General features: G+C 35.3%; 1 protein-coding gene across 2 annotated transcripts; it reads left to right on the forward strand.

The window, feature by feature from the left end:
• Nucleotides 1-2,985: 2,985 nt before the first annotated feature.
• On the forward strand, nucleotides 2,986-16,184 carry LOC110457709 (major vault protein-like). Of its 2 annotated transcripts, none has more exons than XM_021509078.1 (10): nucleotides 2,986-3,082; nucleotides 8,066-8,221; nucleotides 8,717-8,912; nucleotides 9,166-9,516; nucleotides 10,019-10,144; nucleotides 10,591-10,701; nucleotides 11,218-11,493; nucleotides 11,968-12,549; nucleotides 13,366-13,821; nucleotides 14,536-16,184. In XM_021509078.1, exons 2-10 carry the CDS (start codon nucleotides 8,079-8,081, stop codon nucleotides 14,872-14,874), a joined length of 2,580 nt encoding a protein of 859 aa, XP_021364753.1. In that variant the 5' UTR covers nucleotides 2,986-3,082; nucleotides 8,066-8,078; the 3' UTR covers nucleotides 14,875-16,184. The 2 variants fall into 2 exon arrangements, with proteins under 2 accessions (XP_021364753.1, XP_021364754.1); XM_021509079.1 differs by lacking the exon at nucleotides 2,986-3,082 and adding an exon at nucleotides 4,031-4,252.
• Nucleotides 16,185-23,180: the final 6,996 nt, after the last annotated feature.

Below are 23,180 nucleotides of genomic sequence, written 5' to 3' on the forward strand. Positions count from 1 at the left end.
AATATAGACCTAATAGGGCACTAGTAGGCGCGGAGTGAAACCGTCGTAATCTGTCGACTGCAACTTTCTTATATACGGTTCGAGACACCTCGGCACTTTTTTTAGCCTCGGATCACCTCGGCACTTTTTTTTAGGTCACTTCGGCATATTTGATTTTTTTTCTGATACTTCTTAAAATAAATTAATATTGTTCCAATAACACAAATCAACATGCTAATTTCTTTCAGTACGTCGTGTTTACATGTTCAAAACATGTACGTGTATAGAACTGATGTACTTTTATTGTCATTCTTGTTTATTTTCTTTATTTTGTCATGAAAGGTTTTGGTTTAGGTTAAAATATAAAGCAAGGAAGTCTTGTGGCAGCAAGGGGTAGAGCGTTAGTTACAGAAAGTGATTGTTTCCACATTCATGTAAATATCTTGTCATCACGCAAAGCGGGTACCAGTGGTTGTGATTATCAAGAAAAAAACGAAGTCATGCTCATACAAGATGTGGAACGATATATTTGTAGGCGTGTTATCGGTATTCGTCTTATCGTAATAATTTTCTCAGTTATGTATACCAATTTAAAATAGATTTTAAATTCTAATTATGTTTAAATTTTTAAATTCATAATCACGTTAATTTTTTATATCTTCAATTTTTGTTCAGTACACGTTACCATACCCGTATTCTTGACGTATACAATCCACAGTTGAATGACATCAGAAGATAGCCATGCATACATAAATATATGCATAACTTATTGAAAAAAATCATTAACTCCTTGAAAACCGTTATATAATTAGCACATACCGTAGAAAACTTTGTCAGATAATTGAAAAGGATAACTTGTATCCAAAACATATAAAAAGCGTTTTGTTTAAATATCAATAGATTCAGTTCAATTCTTTTTTTACTTTAGACCTTTTGGTCCATCAGTAAAACCACGGACTTATAGTATGGCGTACAGAGTATAATCTTATAGAGAATGAGGTTCACGTGCCGTTAATAGATAGTTGTAGGTATACTGACCACGTGCCGTTCATAGATAGTTGTAGTTGCTGACCACGTGCCATTAATAGATAATTGAATGTACTTACAACTTGCCGTTAATAGATAGTTGTATGTATACTGACCACGTGCCGTTAATAAATAGTTGTAGTTGCTGACCACGTGCTATTAATAGATAATTGAATGTACTGACCACGTGCCGTTAATAGATAGTTGTAGGTACTGACCACTTGTCATTGATAAACACAGAAAACGTTATGTAATGTTCATGTTATATATACGTCACTATATTGTAAGGAAAACCTTATTTAATGTTCATGTTATATACGTTACGATATAACACGGACTTAGATAATCTAATTCCGTGTATATACTTAGAAATCTTCATTTAATTATTATAATTATATATAAAATTTCATCTTTACGGCACATTATTCATTTTTTAATTGCTATCTTTATGGACTGGCGTTATTCTGTTTATAATTTCAACGTTATAATGCTTCCAATTTGATATAAAACATTGTTATATTTTAACAATTATTGTTTCTATTGAGGGTCTTCAAAGTGGACGAGTGGAGCGTGTACGGTCAATGTTAGTGTTGTGTTAGTATTTCGGTGAAATAGCGTCCACGAATGACTTTTCATGCATCACAGAGGGGCGTCGCATGTATGCCCCCTCACTTTGATGTCTAGAACGACGCATGGACATAATGCATTATATACATAGGTATAATATACATATGTAGACCAACAAACATCACTCTTTCAAATGTATTTCATTGCGTTTTTCACATTTGTGTTTTTAAGATTATTTTTCGTTCAACTTAACTTTTGACATCACAACTGTTGGCCAGACCTTTTTATGTCATATTTTCTAAAAGAAGATCGACATATGTCCATCGGCATCATGTGATCTGATATGTAAATTAGGAATTCTTAACTTATCTATTTATGGCATTGTTTAGGCATTACAAATTCCCAATGATAACTCGAAAGATCCCATTTTCCTACCGGGGCTGGGGACGCTAGCCTCTATATTAAACTGTCACTTGAATGAGGAAAGTGGGTCTGATACAGGTCATTGACGGAACCAGAGACCTATCTGGGGGGTGGGGGTTCCAAATGTCCAGGGGGGGTTCCATGTGGGGGAAAAATTGAGGAAAATGATGAAAAAACATGGTTTTTAAAGAAAATTCGCAGGTTGGGGGGTTTCCTGAAGCCCAAAAAAACCTCTGGATCCGCCACTGCAGGGTATACTGTATGTTGAGTGTCACGCAAAATGTTCATTGCATGCTGTATAGTCTTTGATTTATATAAAACTTATAACATATATATATATATCCTTGAAATATTCATCTTTTTTCTTTCACCAGCTTACTTTGTTAGTACGTACGATTGTACGAATATACAATTTGAAAACGATATGCATGATCTCATGTAAGAAATGTTCATGTATCAAAGGGTGATTAATCTTGAACCTCACAATTTGATAAAGTGCTAGAAGCAATTTATTGATTCTTCTAAATATGTATTTACCCAAGGGAAACTATATAAAATCTATATGAAATATTAAAAAAGGTAAGTTGCAATATAGAAATTATAACAATAAAACACTCTAACGTTACAGGTCAATGTTATATTTTAAAGAAAATAATAAAACATAGGGAAAGTGTAGTGAACTCCCCGATCCCCCGTAGATTTATTAATACAACGACTCCTTTCATCAATTTTGGGGGAAAAAATGTTACCTTAATTTAGATCGTCTACTGGTGCGCATATTCAAAGACCTTGCCCTAAGCAGTAATACTTCAAGTGCTTATTAATCATTATACGCTTATCAAAGAAAGAACGCAAATGAAACTACGACGCACCGTACTTCTATTATCTAGGTGTCATTGATATATTTAGCTAGCATAGTTAACGCGTACTATAAGAGTTGTCTCCCTTAGAACGTAAACGGTCATCGATAAAAATAGAAGCAATGGAACGCAATGTGATTGGTCAATCGAATGGCCACGCCCCCCTCACCGGCCTGCAGGATCTTGCTCAACATTCAGAAACTCTGCTGACGCAGCTTCAAGAACAGGTAAGCATTCAGCATTTTTTAATTGATTTTATTTAAGTAAATCAGTGTTTTTAAATGGCTTTTAGTTTAGTGTTTAGAGTAAACTTAGTTTTAGTTATTGACATTTTATAAAACTGCACAGAAAATCGTCCCGAAAACGCTGCAAAACGCACGATTTTTTTTTTTACTTCCGCTTTATCGATCTGTGGAAGGGACGGACATGTTTATAAGCGTGTACTTGGAGACGCAACAACATAATTACACCGTCAGCAATTATTGTTAATATATAATAAACTTAACATTGATTAGTGTTACAATTGTTAGTGAATTGACCAATTATTGAAACTTCGTCACAATGAATTTTTCAGAACAGTGCATAATGTTAACATTTTTGAAGTTAAATTTATAGAATTTAGTAGGCCTTAGGAATTATAGAATGCACGAATTTGTCATGGAGATATATTCTTTACGAAGGTACAAAATACTGTTTTGATATCGTACATAACCCGCATTTCCTTCGGCCTAGGCCGTTTTCGTTTAAACGGTCAAACCGGTCGGACCACTGTTGTTCGTTTATCAAATAAGGTCGGACCTTGTAATCTGATGCTGCTTTCAGGCGAGCCTTGGCAAAGCCTTGCAAGTCCTGCATACACATTTGCAGGTCCGCCAGGATTTATACCCGACATTGTTACATTTATAAACGGTCAAACCGGCTGTTCCGCATAAACGAACAGACCCCTAATCACACAGGTACATTCTTGCACAACATTTCAGTATGACGTCACTAAGTGATCATTGCTATATTTACACACGGGTTTGTCCCAAGTACATCCCACAAAGACCTTTGATTGACATTTGAACATTTACACGGATTGCCAGAGCGTTGTGAAATATGTGTTTGTATGGTTAACATATACTGGTTGTCAGTGGCCTGTGAATAAAATAAAATAACAAATGCTGACAAAGCGCTGAATATACGTCATTCTGACAGGCTAGCACTTTTGTACCTTTAAAACCGGGAGGCATCTGAATATAGAAGTCAGTATGGGTGAATATATTTTCGCGTGAACATATACCACTGGGACACCATGACTTGACTGAAGACGACTCCCCCCTTCCCACAAGTCGCCGGCTTGTTGCTTACTATTTGGAGCTGATTTTTTTTTACTTGTGTACTGGTATTATATATAGGTAAGATTTTTTTTCGTAACTTTATTTGTCACATGCACAAGATCAGGACACCATTTTAAAGTAATAACTTAAAAATATTTATCAATATCAGCGGCAGTATATTCTGTAGAGGTACATCGTTATAAATATTTTATGGTAGCGATATAGGTCTCAGATTTGTCTTTTTATATAATATATACATGTAAGTGCAATGCTGGATAAATCTATTCTAAACACTTTTCTGAGTGGTTAAGTTTGTGTTCTTATCGTCCTTTGTATGATAACATCTTAACACTTAACAGAGGATGAGGGATGCATGTAATTACACTTAATTAATACACAGTATGATATCTATATTGGTATATCTAACATTACAGTTCAGTGTTGCTAAGTATTTTCATCCTTGTCATTTACTCAAGCAGTATTGACATTGTATCATTATCTATACATACATGTACATTATAATGACATTTAAAATAGATTGTCAAAATATCCTTTCATATATTAGCATCCTGCAGAATTTCTAATTGTTACCAAAGTCATTTATATTTCACGATGTATATTTCTGATTTTCTGCACATTTCTCAGTCATATATGGGTATACAATGTATATGTTCACCAACTGTGGCTTATATATCATCTTTAAACAATACAGCAGAAAAAATTGTGATTGTAATATTCTGCTTGTTGCATCATACGGAGTGGAAGTCAGGTCTTTATCCGAAAAATAATGTATGTGTTGAACCATATCACTAAATGTTGCATCATACTCCAGCCTTTAACTCATTCACCCCTGAAATTTCTTAATGAACTGTTCCAACCTTTGAACTAGAAGAGTTCAAATGTGTCTTCAGGGGTGAATGAGTTAATTGTGAGAGAAGTTAAGGTTTATTGAGTGAAACTTTAATATAAATATGATGCCTGTCATTTCACTTCTCACCTCACTTTATGTGACAAACTTTCCAGATTATCTGTACTTTGTAATGCAAACACTTTAATTTCTATGTGTACCTGCATGATATACCACCAAACCAGCAATCCTGTTTCCTCTCATATAAAGCCCCCTATGCTCTTCCATCAAGACCAAGATTGATTAAACTTGTTGATAATTGTTGTAAAATATTTATATTTAACTTGACTTAAGGTATGACAAGGGGAAGTATAAAAGGAGTACCTATTTCAATAGACGTTTATTTTTAAAAGCGAGCCAGGGGGAAGGAAGTACCCGTAATATTACCAGCTTACAGTACCTAAAAAGATAAATGTGCCGTTTGACAGTAATGTTGTACACTTGTAATCAGTGATACAGCATATAATATTTCCTTGTGAATGACTCATTCAAGGGCCTTAATGGTTGTCTATTTCCTCATTATTATCAAATAACTTCTTCCTGTATACCTGTCACTGGAGTCGCACAGTAATATCAAATAATAAGTAAATATATATTGGATATGTTACATCCTGACTTGCTATAAGCTGCTCGAAAGCACAACACAGTACATTCATATACAATCAGTGCTAGGGCTGCAGCGATACATTAACATGACAATACGATATGTATCACGAAACTGTGGTCACGATACGATACATATCATGATACATATAGTAACAGTAGAAGCAAGGCGAAAAGATCTGTTGCAAATTTTAATGGCAATATTACAACTGAAAATAGACTTGGTCCTTAATGGGCATCACTTTTAAAGTTTCACTTAATTCACATCTTTTGACGTGCATGCCAAGTTTGAGCTGTCACTCAGCATGTTTGCACCGATATGAGTAGACTAAATTCAGAATCGACAAATCCGGAAAATATTGTATGTGTATCGTAACCTCTGAACAAATATTATGTATTGTACTGCATTCAAAATATCACGTTGCAGTCCTAATCAATACAGTATTGTGTTATTAGGCACTAACTACTCAGGTTCTATGCCACCTGACTAATGTCTCCACATGTGTGTATGCATGTTTTTGTACTGGAGATGTGTTTTGTTCTGATTTGTAGTGGGACTTTGTTTCCAATAGGCAAAATAAATCACTGGTTGATAATGCGGTCAAATCAACCAGTAAAAATATATTCACTACAGGCTGTCGTACACGTACATGCTGTTTCATTGCATCGTAATATATGTATGTGTGTTGATTTGGGATAATTTACTTGGTGAGGGTGCCAGCGACAGGTGTTGGGGAGCATGACTTAATTATTGATGTGAAACAAATTGGGAACTAGGTAGGCGTAAGATTTATGAAAATTATATACAATTACTCTCGAGACAAGTTGTAATCTGTAGTCATGGTTTGATCCCTAGCGGAGGCATTCAAAAAGATAACTTGAAAAGAGGACTTGGCTTAGCCTATTATCCAATCCTTTTGTTATTTCCCCCTGGTATCAATAAGATCTGTTGAAACAAAATGAAGAGAGTAACCTTATTACAGAGCACAAGACTTGGTACAGTATAATGTACCGTACATGTGTTTGATTCCTTTTGTCATATCAGGTAAAATTGATTATCGGATACTTGCTGTGTCATCAACAACATAAAAGCTATTGATTTAACTATATACCAAGTACTCTTTATATAAAGTATAGAAGGGTACCTGTATAACACACATATATAAAGTAGAAGGTCGCCTGACACCTGTATACATGTGTATCAGGTATTATCTGTTGCCCTAAAATGTTGGCACAGATCCAGATTAGTGACTCTATATAATTACACATAACTGTCTGTGCCAGACATTTCAATCTTTTGAACTTACAATAAATAAATGGTGAGCCCAATAAACGGTGTACTTTGTTAGTGTAAGGTATTTCAAAGTAGAATTATTTTTACCCTGAGTGACCTTACTCGAATGTTCTGTCTCGCAATGTCACAAGCTTGTATGTGTACACACCTGTCTAAATTGGATATTGTATAGTTTGGAAGCTCATCAAAAACACTTCATTCATAACTTAAGTGAATCCTACAAAATCCTTAACCTGAAGGCTGCTTTCATTTTATGTGGTCCAAAATTTTCGACCATTTTTTCTTTTTTATCGGAGTTGTTCGTTTACGAAATAGTGACGGGCCTAGTGATTTGATGTAGCTTCCTGGTGAGCCCTAGCACTAACTTTGAAGGACTGCATCTACAGGTCTGACTGGCTTTATTCCTAAAAATAGTACATTTATAAATAGGTGAACCAGTTTGTCTGCTTAAACAAGCAGGCACTTAATAATTATAATTGCCAAACTGCTGTTGCATGGTCACTTAAACAAAATGTCAAACTTCGTGGTAGTCAAATGTCAGATGATATTTATATTCATGCATGAACAAAAAATGATCCTAGAAGATTGACAAACATTGAAAAAGTTATCTATATTCAGTGAAAATAGGAAGTCTAAAATCATTCACTTGTGACTACAATTTTACAAACTGAATACCTGTTTGTTTGGGCCAGGTGGAACGTGACAGTCACCAATCAGAATGATTTTTTTTCCAGATAAAACTTTATTTAGTCTATTATGAAACAAGTTTTATCAAATACCATTTATCAATCAGGATGTCTGTAACAGCAGATTTTCATATTGACTTGTGTCTGTATAGTACGTACCAGGAAACCAATAAAAAAACTAATGTTTGTTACTTTCGTTTCCAAAAAATATTCAAATTAACCAATCAGAATGTCTTTTTGTTGTAAATAACCAATCAAAATGTAAGTTGTCATATCTTACCAATTATTGAATTAATAATGTCTGCGTTATATACACTACCAATCAGAATAATGTCCTATACATGTTTGATGCAAAAAATCATAAAATCATACAACCAATCAAAACGTCTTATTTGTTACAGATAACCAATCAAAATGTCCGTCTCTCGTCGTGGAGGAGAGGAGCTGTCCTTGTTTAGGATCCCTCCCTACTACTACCTCCATGTCCTCGACCAAAACCTTAATGTTACCCGTTTGGAGATCGGGCCCCAGACCTACATCCGCCAGGACAATGAAAGGTGAGGCTTTTGCACAAAATTTACTGCAGAGGATAAACAGGTTTCTTCTGAATGTAGAATCCTGACTTGACAAGTAGCTTTTCTCTTGTTTACATTCATGGCTGATAATTCATTTTTGAAGGAGCATTTGTGGACATTTTTTTAATTGATGTACAAATTATATTTACACTGCAAAAATGGATGTAGGGCCGGCCGGTTGCTCACAGGAACAAAAGCTCTGCCATATTTATCCTACAATAAGCCCGGGGGGCTAGTGCATAATTTCTGACTCAAAATAGGGATGGGCTTATTACAGAGAAGTTAAAATGTATTTGTTGAAATTTTATTTAAACTGAAATAGATGTGGATGGGCAGATAAATTTGGTTTCCTATTCGATTTATTATAGTGCAAACTTTTAACTGAATCGGTATATAGTGAAACATGTTTTTATTTAATTCTGTAATTCTTCAAAATCTTTGAACTCCTGTCTTATAAGAAGTGTCTCGTGTCTACAGGGTGGTGTTTGGGCCGGAGAAGATGATCACAGTTCCCCCGAGGAACTACTGTCTGATCGAGAACCCCCATGTCCGCGACAAGGACAACAAGGTTGTACTGGACAACAGCGGCCAAGCCAAACTTCTCCACGCTGACCAGGAGATTCGTCTTGCTCAGGACCCTTTCCCTCTCTACCCTGGTGAGGTCTTGAAACAGGTAAGACAGCTTAAAATTTTCATATTTGATTGACTGAGTTCGTTTAAAGTTTAGAACATAATTGAAAGTATTTTTATATCAAATTAGCATTAATGACACCAGCATTATATAAGAATCAATGTTTTATTTCATTGAAGTTGATCTATCCAAAATATATAGGAATAAAAGTCACTCTCTGCCATCTAGTTGTCCTTAAATGTATTTGTGAAGGTGTAATTCATTATATATTGATGATGTAAATTTGTTACTTTAGGTTGTGACACCCCTAAAAGTTGTGAATGCTAACTCAGCTCTCCGTCTCCGATCCATTCTCGACTTTGAAGCTGAGGATGACATTAAGAGGACTGCTGGTGATGAATGGTTATTTGAAGGACCCGGGACTTACATCCCTCGCAAGGAGGTGGTGATTGATGAAACTGTTCGCGCCACTGTGATCCGTCCTAACCAGGCAATCCGTCTCCGGGCTCGTAAGGAGACGATCGACCGTCAGGGAACACCCCGTGTCACTGGGGAGGAGTGGCTTGTTAAGAAGACGGGAGCCTACCTTCCCGGGGCCTATGAGGAGGTGGTCGACATCGTCAATGCTTTCGTCCTCACAGACAAGGTATGGCATTGTATATCACTTACAAATAGTCATAAATGTCAGTAAAATCAAGATCTCACCTCAAATTTCTTTTCTTGGGTTATTGGAAAATTTTACTATTGGGTAAACGGGGAAATATTCACATAATGTTATTGTAATTTCACTCTGAAGTACAATATATATATACAGTGGACAGATATTGATAAAAAGTCAAGTGAAGCTGTATGCTATACTAAACAAATATAATGATGTAGTATTGATTTGCACAACTCTGTACAAAAATAAGCTGTAACTGTCAAAATTAACTCATTCACCCCTGAAGACACATTTGAACCTTTCCAACTCAAAGGTTGGAAGAGTTCATTATGAAGTTTCAGGGGTGAATGGGTTAAGGGGGTAAAGAAGCTTTATCACCTTAAGAGACGACCAGCGATAAAGTAAATCGAGTAAATCGGGTAAAACAGGTAAAGGACATTTATTTTGAACTCAATATTAACTTACCATTTGTTTTGGCGTATTGCAGAAAGCCCTTCACATGAGGTCCCTGAGAACTTTCAAGGACGACTTTGGTGTTGTGAGGAAAAACGGAGAGGAATGGTTGATCACCATGACCGAGACAGAAACTCACATCCCCAATGTTTACGAAGAGGTTCGTATAAAATATCTACAATTCACATATATATCTATTATGTTGAAATATTATTTTTGATTGATTGTATATCTAAAAATTTAAGTTTAGAAATTCACAATTTCCAAACAACTTAATAATGCAGAAATATTCATATTTTTTTGGTCGCAAATTGCAATTTTGAGTGATTAATTTCCACAATCTGCAAAAAAACCCCATAAAGAATACAAGCTTAAAATCTTGGGGAAAACCTTAGAAATCTAAAACAGGAAGTACAAGTGCAAGTAATTACTGTTAGCAGCTGAAGTTAACAAGAAAGCAAGGCGAAATGTTTACATTGTTTAAACTATCACAGAAATATATTTGCATATCAGACGTAGCATGGAAACTTATCAGTAAGATATTGAAAATGTTTCCTGGTGTTTATCCTTTGAGTCATATCGGTTATATTCTTTCCATGATGACAGGTTGTGGGTGTGGTCTCCATTACGACCTTGACCTCCCGTCAGTACTGTGTTCTTTTGGATCCCTGTGATGATTCTGGAAGGCCACAGCTCGGCAGAAAGAGGCTGGTCAAGGTAAGATTTGTCGATGTCATAGAATTTGTCAGGTTTTTGGGTTGAAAGATAACAGAATATGATATCATATAATGATTATAAAAGTGAGACTATAATACTTTCATTTTGCTTAGGAATTTAGAATTCAATTCAAGGTCATCTGCTACAAATCATTGCATTTCAAGGTCGTCTGCTACAAATCGTTGCATTTCTAGGTCGCCTGCTACAAATCGTTGCAGTTCAAGGTCATCTGCTGCAAATCATTGCACTTGAAGTATATTATGAAGATGTGGGTTGTAAATTACATAAAAAAGTTCAGGACCGAAAAGGCCTTTGAAATTAACTGTTATCAAGACATCCCAATTTGTAATAAAAAGTCTTCAGACTGATTTTGTTTCCGTATTGAATCGAGTAAGATTAATTGAAGGGAGTGAAACTTTTTCACAGAATTTGAATAATGAGATAGATTCTAATGGATATTGATAATTGACATGGAATATATTTTGATGTTTTCCATGTTTTTACTTTTAAATTTAGGGAGAGAAATCTTTCTTCCTCCTGCCTGGCGAGAGTCTTGAGAGGGGTATCCAAAACATTTATGTGCTTGGTGAAGAGGAAGGTCTCATTCTCAAGGCTACTGAAACATTCAAGGACGCAGACACAGGGGAAGACCGTCGTCCCGGTGACCGGTGGATGATCCGAGGACCTAAGGAGTATGTACCACCCACAGAGGTGGAGGTCGTCCTCAAGAGACGGGCAATCCCATTGGACGAGAATGAGGGTATCTACGTCAGGGACATCAAAAATGGAAAGGTGAGCATCATCTCTGTGAAACAATCTTCCATCTTTACAGAAGTTCTCGGAATAATAGGGGACAATATCAACACACTTTTTAATCTTTGTCTCTCTAACTGCAATATAGACTTTATAGATATCAGGATGAGGACTTTTTAAGCCAGATTCGATTAAGCAATCATTCTGGCAAATTTTCCAAATGCTGTTTTTAAGAAATTCAAAAGAATTGATGGTTATATTATTTGCATACCTAAAATCAGTCAATTTTATCGTTTCATTCAGTGAACTTAATGAATTTCTTTGGAAATTTTGAGGGAGCATCTTTACCATTTTCAATAACTGCCTTAATAGGGTTAGTTTAAAAAACGATTTCATTATGTTTTTAGTGAATACACATGAAAATCATGTTTAAGAAAATCTGTTGTACTATTGATGCTGATAAAATATTTTGAATGGTGTAAAACGTTCACGGATCAATGTTTGTTGTTTTAGGTGCGTGCGGTTACTGCAGAGACTTACATGCTGAGTCACGATGAGGAATTGTGGGAGAAAGCCCTTCCCCCAGCAGTTGAGACCCTCCTAGCCCAAGGGAAGGACCCTATGGCTGATCGGGGTGCGCGAGGACAGAGCACAGATACCACAAAGGCTCGGGACAAGACGAGGGTCATCACTTTCCGTGTACCACATAATGCTGCAGTGCAGATATACGATTACAAAGAGAAGAAAGCTAGAGTTGTATTTGGCCCTGAACTGGTCATGCTTGGCCCTGACGAACAATTCACCCAGCTCAGTCTGTCCGGTGGTAAACCAAAGAAACCCAATTCTATCAAATCCCTTTGTCTGTTGCTTGGTCCCGACTTCATGACCGACATCATTGTCGTGGAGACCGCCGATCACGCACGACTCAGCCTCCAACTATCTTACAACTGGCATTTTGATATCAAAGACAAACTTGATGAAAAGGATGCTCACAAAATCTTCAGTGTACCAGATTTTGTTGGTGATGCCTGCAAGGCGATCGCATCCCGGGTTAGAGGAGCTGTGGCTCAAGTCCAGTTTGATGACTTCCACAAGGTAAGGACCATCGTCATTTTACTTCCTCTTCTACTATTCAAACCTCCTCTCCAGAGATCACGCTTATATATTTTGTATAATTACCTGAACCTATATATGGAGGCCACATGAATAAAATAAAATCGACATGGAATTCCTAAGGGTAGTTTTGTACACAGGCTTGACTTTATCATGTTTATATATGATGAAGATCAGAAAGTGTGCTTCAGGGTCCTGGTTTTGTTGTCTGGTGGAAAGCAATGCAAAATATAGCAAAATAGCCCATATTCTTAAAATCCTTCATTCTGTGTACATTTAAGCCTTTCAACACTGTGACCATAATGGACTCATCCAGATCAATGCATGGTAGAGTCTACTAAAGTTGCATAGGGGTGAAAGGGTTAAACCTGTATTCAGAGACCGCACTTTTGGTCTCATATCCCATATTCTAAATCTTATTTAGAATAAGACCTTCAGAAATTATTGGAGTGATCTATGATCGCAGGTGTTGAATCTCTCATTGATGTATGAGTCATCACAGAAATAGCGGCAATTGGGAAAGTAGAGGTGTTCTATTGAACAGGTTTTTTTAACAGTCATAGAATTTTCCCATCCATAAATTACTAAACTTTTAACTAGCTTACAAAATTATAAAAAAACATGCTTTTTGGATGTCTAGATATTACAGTAAATGTCGGTAATGAAGATATGGATAACTAATTTGCTATCTGCATCAGTTATCATTTGAAATCATGTAACAAAAACTACACCTTCAGGTTGTTGAACATTTCTTTGTGTAAGACTTTTAATATATTTGACTGTTTGATTTTCCTCTAGAACTCCGCCAGGATTATCCGATCCTCTGTGTTTGGTTTCGATGCGAAGGACAAGGTGCGGGACCAGTTCGTGTTTGGTCAGAACTGTCTGGTGATGACAAGCATTGACATTCAGTCTGTGGAGCCAGTCGACCAGAGGACACGTGATGCCTTGCAAAAGTCAGTCCAGCTCGCCATCGAAATCACCACCAACTCACAGGAGGCTACAGCTAGACACGAGGCTGAGCGTCTTGAACAGGAAGCCAAGGGCCGTTTGGAACGACAGAAAATCAGCGATGAGGCAGAAGCTGAAAAGTCGCGTAAGGAACTTCTGGAACTGCAGGCCAACAGTGCGGCCGTGGAGAGTACCGGTCAGGCCAAGGCAGAGGCTCAGTCCCGGGCTGAGGCCTCGAGGATCGAGGGAGAGGCTGCCGTTGAGCAGGCCAAACTCAAGTCCATGGCTATGAAGATTGAAGCCGTAAGTATTTTGTAGAGATCAAGACATAGTTGTATTAAATGTCATAGCTTATTGGTATGTTAGGAAAATATTGAATTATCTTAAAAATTAAACCAGTGCATTTTGGTATTATTCAAAATACTCTCTTTTCAAATATTTAATAAATAACTGATAAAAGACTTTTGAGATGCTTTAGGAAAAATCCAAAATTTTATTTATAGCATATGCCAACCTGTCTATAAAGGGAAGTTACTCCTCTTTTATCAAATACAGCCTGTAAACCTGGCTGTCTATAAAAGGGAGCCAAATCATGTTATCTTTATATAATAATAAACAACATTTGACAAAGCCCCTTATCTAGCTAACATAAGCCACTCTAAAGCGCTTTACAATGAGTAAAGCTCTTTAAATAGGAGTGTATTGACTTTTATTCCATATAACATTCTATAATAGGAAATGAATTCAGTTTTAATATAAGGGAATAAACCTACCTGCCTTTAACAGGAGCAACTTTTTTATTCCTTATATCTCCCTGTAAACAGGGTTAACTGTTTATTCCCTAGGTTTACCTGTCTATGAAGGGGAGATAATACCACTTCAGTATAATGTCTGCCTGTCTATAAAGGAGACCTGTCTATAAAGGTGACCTGTCTTTGAAGCACAAGATTTTTGTATGAACATTTTGACTTCTTTTAACACAAATATCTTCAACTATAATCTGATTACATTTTATAGGAGTCTGAGTTGGAGAGACTGACCAGTGCCCGGGAGGCTGAACTGAAATACGTCCGTGAGCAGAATGACATGGAACTCACAAAATCAAAGGAAATGTCCAACATCGAAACCGATAAGTTCAAGAAGATGGTGGATGCTATTGGAGCCAACACACTCCAGTCCATTGCAGTGTCTGGACCGGAGATGCAGGTCAAGATGTTGACTGCGCTTGGGCTAAAGTCCACACTTATCACAGATGGTAGCAGTCCAATCAATCTATTCAACACGGCCAACGGGTTAATTGGAGGCCTAGTTCCATCTAAGAGGCGTCATGCTCCCGCGGACTCTGATGAGGATTAAAGGGTAGATAATTTGAAGAGTAATTAATCTCCCCTGAAACCTCTCGGTGAAGACTGTGTGACAGAGTATGTGTATAGATATCATTTTAACTCTATTTAACATAATTTATACCGTTTGTTGAAGCCTGTTGTTCCTCTCATATTTTTGTGTTCTACAATCAAATGTGAGAGTTGTATCAAATAATTGTGATACAAGTTACTTTTCAAGAGTGTTTGTCGGATCAAAGATTAATCATGCTCCGGCATTCATTGGGACCATGAAGACACTTGAAGCTAAATGAGGTTTCGAGATTATGCTTGTTTAATATATTTGGGAACAAGGAATGGCTTGTAATACCAGAATATATCTACTTTTTAAATCATATTCTGTTATGTATGATTGCTAAGGACACAAACAACAGTCATTCACTCAACTTATGGGTTGTAGGAACTTCTCGAAATTTCTTGTGCATTTAAAATTTACATTTATACATGCATGACAGTCTTGTTACAAATACAAAAAAAAAAGGTATACTGCATCTTTTAATTTTGTACTTTTTATTGAATTCTTGTGTTAATTGTTTTCATTTTTTGATGCATGATTAGAGGGTAAAATTGTGTATTAAAGGTTTTACTATAAGTGCAATTACTACATTGAGAGAAGAGCATGTGTGATAGACTAGGGTTTAATTTTCATTTTCATAACTCGGACAAATAATATATATATGTATATATTTAAAATCGACCCCTTGACTTCAGCTGGAGAGCTTGAATATTAGTTAGCAAACCTCCAAATGACAACTGAATATGATGGACACAGAAATGTAAAATAAACAATAATGATGATGACATGCCAGCTAAGTTGACAGTCCCCAGTTATAGTGAAAGGGTCTATGTGATGCATGATAACCTAGTGATTAATTTCATTTTCATAATCATGGAAAAAAACTAGATATTGATTCCTATCCTGCTTATTAAGCCTCCCAACTGCTTTCATAATATATATAAATATCATTTTTGTGATTCTGTTGTTGGTATTGACTTTCATGATAGTGCTGACAAGTTTTTGTTGTTGTTTATAGGTTTGAAGTTGTTTCTGTTTTGATATCGTTTTTGTACAATCTTGGACAATTGTCCTTTCTCTGTGATAGAATCAGTGCACTACTCTCATGACAATATATTTACTTGTATCAACAAGGTATCGAGACAACATTTATATTTATATTTCCTTTAATTTATACACATCCGTTAACACTCCAGTCGTGAGTTAAATGGACATATGTTGACAAACTGAATTAGTGTTTGTGAATTCTATTAAAATCTGAAACTAAATTATTGTTCAGTGTTTTTATTTATCATAAATGTAACTTATACTGAAAAACTTTTGCGTAGTAAAATATTCGACCGTTCACTGGTGAAAATCTTTTCTGCCGTCTTTATTGCTAAATTTGGAATATTGTGCACTATTATTTGCTGTAGAATGCAAAGGGCGACCAAGGCTGAAGTTAAACTGCGGTTAAAGTTACCCATATACATCTATCCGTCACTTTAGTGCCTGTTCAACAGAATTGTATAAAAAATGAATATAGTATGCACTTACATGACAGCATGACTCCAGCAACGTGACCTACCCAGGGATTACCCTTACCCTGGGCCGTTTTCGTTTATTGCAATCCAAATAGTTGGACCAGCTGGACCAGAGTTATTCGTTAATGAAATAAGGGCGGACTTATTAACCTCTCGCTGCTTTCAGGCGAGCATTGACAAAGCCTTGCAAGGCCTGCATGAAGATTCGCAGGTCCGCCAGCATTTGTACCCGAAAATGTTAATTTAAAAACGGATGTACCCTTTGTTACACATAAATAGCCAATGAACAAGCCCCCCAAGTGCTATTGTGATTCCAGTCATTGATATACCTGGTAATATCTTTAAAGTGATTGCAAAATGCATTTTAATAAAAAAACAAACAAAAAAGGACAAAAATCACGTTTCAAATTCAATTTTTATTTAGTGAAAAATTATATTTGACATAATACCACTGCATTACCTATGTTTTAATATATGACTATAACAATGAAAACAGATAGCTGGATTAATGGTGGACGAACCATGTTTTGTATGGAGATGACCATGGTATATGGGGAAGTGGCGAGAACAATGGGCGACGGAGGTGTTAGGATGGGAGTCAGGAGATTGGACAGGATGTGTCTGGGGTGGAACGTGGGAAAGCCATTCTGATTCAACAGTATCTTGTGTTAAAAGTTTTAATGTAATATGTTAGAACTGGACTGGGTCATTTGCATGTTGAAATGCTCCAGATGGCACATAAATATGCTATAATTGAATAATGCACTTCCAAATTTGGCCGATATAACTATCAAATAAAATTAACAACAAGCCAAACCATAGATAAGCCTTGGTCCCAAGCTGTACCTGTTGCTTCTTCTCCAGGTTTATCAGCTTAACCCTTTCACCCATATGTAACTTTAGTAGACTCTACCATGCATTGATATGGATGAGTTCATTATGGTTTACAGTGATGAAAGGGTTAAATTGTTGAACAGGATAAATGAAAGCAGCCCTGGTTAGCTCAATAGGATAAATCTCTGTTGGAAACATTATTTCAAACTACTGTGGTGACCAGGAAATGTATATACAGTTGAATCTGTATCAAGCGATCACCCAAGGGAAATTAAAAAAACGGTCGTTTAATAAAAGTGGTCGTTTAATAAAGTATGACCATATTTTGTACACACATTCGACTATAACCAAATGCCTCCTTATTCAAACAACTGTAAACAGACCACCGCCCCAGGCGCACGTACAGGTAGTTTAAAACAACATCGTTCAACAGATCAGCTGAATAACTAACAATAGTCGAGGGATAATTATGACAGTAAACAAACAACAAACAGTGTTTGAAAAGAATTTTCATTTCACTAGGAACAAAAGATCGACTGAGACTTGATGAAGTTTTCAACTTACACGACTGTTTTCGGTAATACCATGATTTAAGCTAACCTAATTGTTACGAAATATATTGCTGTTGAAATGAGAGCTGTTCCCGTGTTGGTCCAGCAGACTTGTACTGAGGTGAACTGGTCTTTGGGGGGCTAACATATTTAGAAAGGAGGGAGTATTGTGGGAAGTTTGTATTGCACTTGCGCTAAGTTGATTTTTCCTTGAGCTCAATTCCGTCTTTGCGTATTGCAGAGTTATCTTCTCTTGGGAACAGGTATTGATTGTTACGTCATTGGTTTGTGTGAGAAAATCACGTCGTTTTCTCAAAAATTGATGACGTTACTCTCACAAACAAGTGACGTAACAATCAATCCCTGCTCCCAAGAGAAGATAACTCTGCAATATGCAAAGACGGAATAGTCAGAGCGACGGGCTGGGTATCTCGATCGAAAGAGGAAGCAGTAGTTTACACTACAATATTCCAGTAACACAAAGGTATCTGTGGCCCTCCTTGTGACAGAAAACTCTTTAATAAGGGTTAAATTCTTAAAACATGGGACAGTACTGTGGCTTTGTGCTTGAGGGAATTTCTCTTAGTAGCAGCTCAACTGTGGATGTTGCAGAATGTTACATTGCAGAAGAATCAACCTGTTGATGGAGGCAATTACTGGAGGACGAAGATGTGGAGACTGGATAGCTGGGAGGTGCGGGTTCAATCTTAACTGGAAATGGTATATTTTATGCTTTCCTTATCCTGATGGATTAAAGGTGAAAGTGAGTCAGGCCAGTCAGATACAACACTACAAAATGTCTATCCGACAGGTTTAAAATTACACATACTCTGTATAAAACCTTCGGGCCAGGTGAGCTAAAAATCTTGTCCATCAGCAATTTAAATCTTCTACTGCTTTTGTTTTACCATTTGCACCTCTCTCTTGGAAATTGGTTGTAGAGTTGGTAAAATATGCCAAAAAATTCCACTTCATAGTTTGAAGTAGTTTTAATAGGAAAGATTTGAAAGGTGAAGTCAGTGCCTGTTTTCAGGCCTGTGAAACTTGATGTGGAAAGGAATGGAAGTGAGGATTGTAGTGATGGGTCAATCACACTATATATTCTCACACTGGGTAAAAACACGGGACGGGAGTGAGGAAAAGATCACACCATATATATATATATATATACAAGTAAATCTCACACATTGTGAACACCGAGACGGCCCTTACATGGAGGGTATACATGTCAAGACTTAAAACACATTGTGCGTCTATACAATTTCTATTATTTTCTATACATGATTGGCACAATCACAGAAAAAAAAAATATTTTAAAAATAATTGCACATTCTAATTATGATACAAATTGTTCTGTTCAGCCTCTACTTCACATCATTTTTTTTCTTTTTTTTTTTGATTTCGGGGTGGGTGTTTATTGAAATATCCAACAGATTTACATAAATTCTTACAGGTACCTCAATTTACTATACTAGCCAGGTTTTCCCAAGGCAATGTATTACAAATTTGAAAAGAAATCCCCTGTGACTAGTAATTCTGTGTGAAGGATATTTACATTTTGGAATTGTACAGGGATATTGTCACTGGTACATCTTATGTTCTTGTAAATACAGGAATGTTATCAAATTCTAGAGTTGTTCCTGGAATGACTTCAGAATTTGAGTAAAATGTGGTAAGAATTGAGACATTTGGTTTAACCCTTTCAACACTGTAGACTATAATAGACTCATCCAGATCAATTTATGGTACAGGTTATTAAAAGTTACATAGGGGTGAAAGGGTGAAGATCCCAAAAGCAGAGCAATCAGATAGGAAGTTGGGTAACTTTTAAGGATGCCAGAACAAATATATACCGTACAGTAACACAATCAAAATTGACAATGATTATTACATCTAGATACAAAAACATCTTAATAAAAAGTTTGTTGACAATTATAAAAAAAAATAAAAAATCAATAATGGTATATATTAAATAACATTATTTATCACAATCTAACTATTAATACTTATTATGATACCCCACTGGACGTCCCACAGAGTGGCACCATATTCAGACAATTTTACTCCGGAAATCATTTTGGGATACCTGAAATAATAATAGTTTCACTTCCTCAAATTCATATGAGCAACGATCTGTTTGTAAATGTGCCTCCACTAATATATTTCTTCATGATGGAAGATTTATTGGAAACTTGTGATGTAAATATTTTCTCTCATAAGTGTAAGAAGATCTTTTATTGGTAGAAGATATAGCATTTCCAATGTAAATTCAAATTGATTTCTAAAACAGTTAAGTTTCAAATTGCTGTGTAAAATACCAGAAGAAACACAAATGATATATGATAATTCTTAATAATTTCAAATTATTAAAAAAATGTGTCATTGCTTTTAACCTCAGTTGGGAATTCTGCAATTCTTTTTTTTTTTTGCGTAACAAAATGTGATATAATATAATTATTATCATAATCGGTAATCTCAAAAATAATATCTTTTATTACTTATCTTTGTTTATACATGACAGGCTTCATTTGATTTTAACTTAAGTCAGCAGAATTTTATTTTGAATTTAAAATGTGAAAAAATCACCTGTTTTATGGAATAACTGTTTATATAGTTTCTGCAACAGTAACACTTCTAAAAATAGTCTTCCTTAAATACAAAATATAAATTTTATGTTAACCCTTTCACCCCTATGTAACTTTAGTACCATGCACTGATCTGGATGAGTCCATTACAGTTTACAGTGGTGAAAAGGTTAACCTTCCAACAATCCACTCTGAACAAATTATCTGTACTGTTTCTAATTACTGCAAAACAGGAAGAGGAAAAATTGTCCTTTTATTTTCTATTTTCTATTTTTGATTTTTTCTACCCTTTTCATAGTTACATCAAAAATTGTAAAACAGAATTTTGACGGATTTTTTTTTACTACATTTCGTTCATAGTAAAAGAGTCTTTCTGAATTTTCTAAGCTGTACTCCATAAACTCACACCTACTTTTCATATTTTTGAAAAATGTGCTTCTCCTCAATAACAAAATTAGGAGAAAAACATTTTTTTCATGATATTCCTTATAAATGAACAAAATAGCAAAAATGCAGATACCAGGGGTAATTTCTTGTTTATTTCCTTGTCAGCTTGGCTAAGGTCACAGAATATGAAAACTTTTTTTATTTTTATTTTTTAAAAACATGATGCTATATTTCATTTATGAATTAAAACATCATTCAATAGCAATTATAATTGGTCCTCTCATGATTGTAACGTTACAATTTTCCATATTTGTGGCCCAAAGAACTCGTTCATTGTCAAAATAATCTCATATAATAATTATATGCAAGACATAACAAAATAATTGATGGAAATAAAACCAAAACATAAACAATTTCAAGGTCTATCAAAAGTAATCAGTAATCTTGCAAGAAAACATGTGAAATATTTTTGCAGTATAAAATGAACAAAAAAATGAAAAAAAATAAAAAGGTTTATCAGTTCAAATAAACTTATATTCTTACTAGAATATACATGTATCAAAATACTAGTTTAGGATAAAATCATGATCAACACACCACAATTATAGGATCTGCTAGCTCCAATATTACATTATAATAATTTGAACCCAATTATTTGTTATCTAAAAGAAAAAAGAAATACATTTTAAAAATCTGTATCAGAATATCAAATCAGGATTTTATCATTTTAATTGAAGATGTTTGATATTCATGCTTCGTGCCCAGGTAAAACTGTAACATGTTCACCAACTGAAATATCCAACAGTGAGGTAATTTACTGTCATGGGGAAGACATTCATTAATTCAAACATCTCATGCATTATATTTAGATATATTATTGAACTAGCAACATACAGCAGCAGGGGGTGGGCTCGTGTCCGAAGGTTCGAGTCATTGCACTCCGCTTGTTCCAGTCTACTTAGCTGTAAATGAGTACGTGTTTGGGCAGTGCCAGAATTGTTGAATGCTAGCTGTGAGCCCCGAAATGGCAGCACCGGCTGTATGCTCCCCAGGGAGTTGAAAAAGATATTGGCTGGTTGCAAAGGCCCTATAACCACGGATAATAATTTGTGAACCGCTTTGAGACGACCTACAAATTAACTGGGTTGTGATAAAGCGGTATATGAGAACCTCGAATTACTTATTATTATTAGTAGTAGAGTGCCTTGTTTCCAAAAATATCAGGGGACTAGAACTCGTATTTATGCTGTCGTTGTGTTGATGTAAATTTTAATATAAACATGTACAATTGCTCAGTAACTGCATGTAGTTGTGGTCAGGTCATTCTCTCATAGCCATTGAAATTTAAATACATTTGGATCAAGGTCACTATATTATGTCACCAATTAAATAATCACTGCCAAAATTATACAAGCAAGCACTGTTATGCTACCTTATATTTGTACTGCTTTGTGCCTTTAATGACTGTTTCTGAATTCCTAATATAACTTGATTGAAAATACGAATTTTCATAATAGCTTGATTGAAAATACTGTTTTTTGTGTCTCATGATTATTACCCCGTACACCGCAGTGTACACGCACATACTGTGTAAATGTCTGGCCTTCCCAGAGTTTTTATGTTCTAGAAATGCGATACAGATTTAAAACAGGACTATTAACTCCGGGGACACACCTGAGGTGTTAGGATATGTAGCATTCTACTGTATATCTGTTCCTGTCGTTAATTAAAAAATTCTCATTAATATCTTTAATGCAATGAAGTATTTACAGAACAGTCAACTGTGAATTTAAAAAAACATAAAGATAAAAAAACAATACTGTGACATTTTTACACTATTTCAAAATTCAAATTTTAAAAATTTTAAAATATCTGGTCACCCATTTTTTTTTTTAAATTCCCCACAGTTCCCACAATGATTCATAGTAAAAATATGAACTTATTGTTTTTAAAGTAACAACTCATGTTTTCATTTGTTTTAAATTATTTTTTTAATACTAAAATCAAGGAAGATAGAATTCCATACAAATATAAGATAAACAATTATCCACTCGACCAATTATTTATCGTTAGTCATAATAAAAAAGTCAATACAAAATTTAGCAGACATTAACAAAGCACAGTTTTGTTTTACAATAATAACTATATACACCATACACTAAAGTGTTGCTTGTAAGCTGTAAAGATTATGGTAAGTTATTGTTGATCATTACAGCTATTGTTTTCCATACAGAACACAATACAATATGTACACACAAAGTACTTGGTACCTTTAAAAACACACCAAAAATAAATAAATATCATATGTTATTGGAACTTCCGACAATTCAATATTGTTAAAAAATTATCAAAATTTTAAACATAAATATGCTCCAAATATTTCT

Source organism: Mizuhopecten yessoensis, unplaced genomic scaffold (genome assembly GCF_002113885.1).
Source record: "Mizuhopecten yessoensis strain PY_sf001 unplaced genomic scaffold, ASM211388v2 scaffold9301, whole genome shotgun sequence".
In the NCBI taxonomy this organism is placed as follows: domain Eukaryota; kingdom Metazoa; phylum Mollusca; class Bivalvia; order Pectinida; family Pectinidae; genus Mizuhopecten; species Mizuhopecten yessoensis.

Bases quoted from the DNA above. Each gene is read 5' to 3' on its own strand.
- LOC110457709 (XM_021509078.1), top strand. From the start codon at position 8,079: ATGTCCGTCTCTCGTCGTGGAGGAGAGGAGCTGTCCTTGTTTAGGATC. The intron at 9,517-10,018 runs GTATGGCATTGT...GGCGTATTGCAG, and splicing joins CTTTCGTCCTCACAGACAAG to AAAGCCCTTCACATGAGGTC. The intron at 12,550-13,365 runs GTAAGGACCATC...ATTTTCCTCTAG, and splicing joins AGTTTGATGACTTCCACAAG to AACTCCGCCAGGATTATCCG.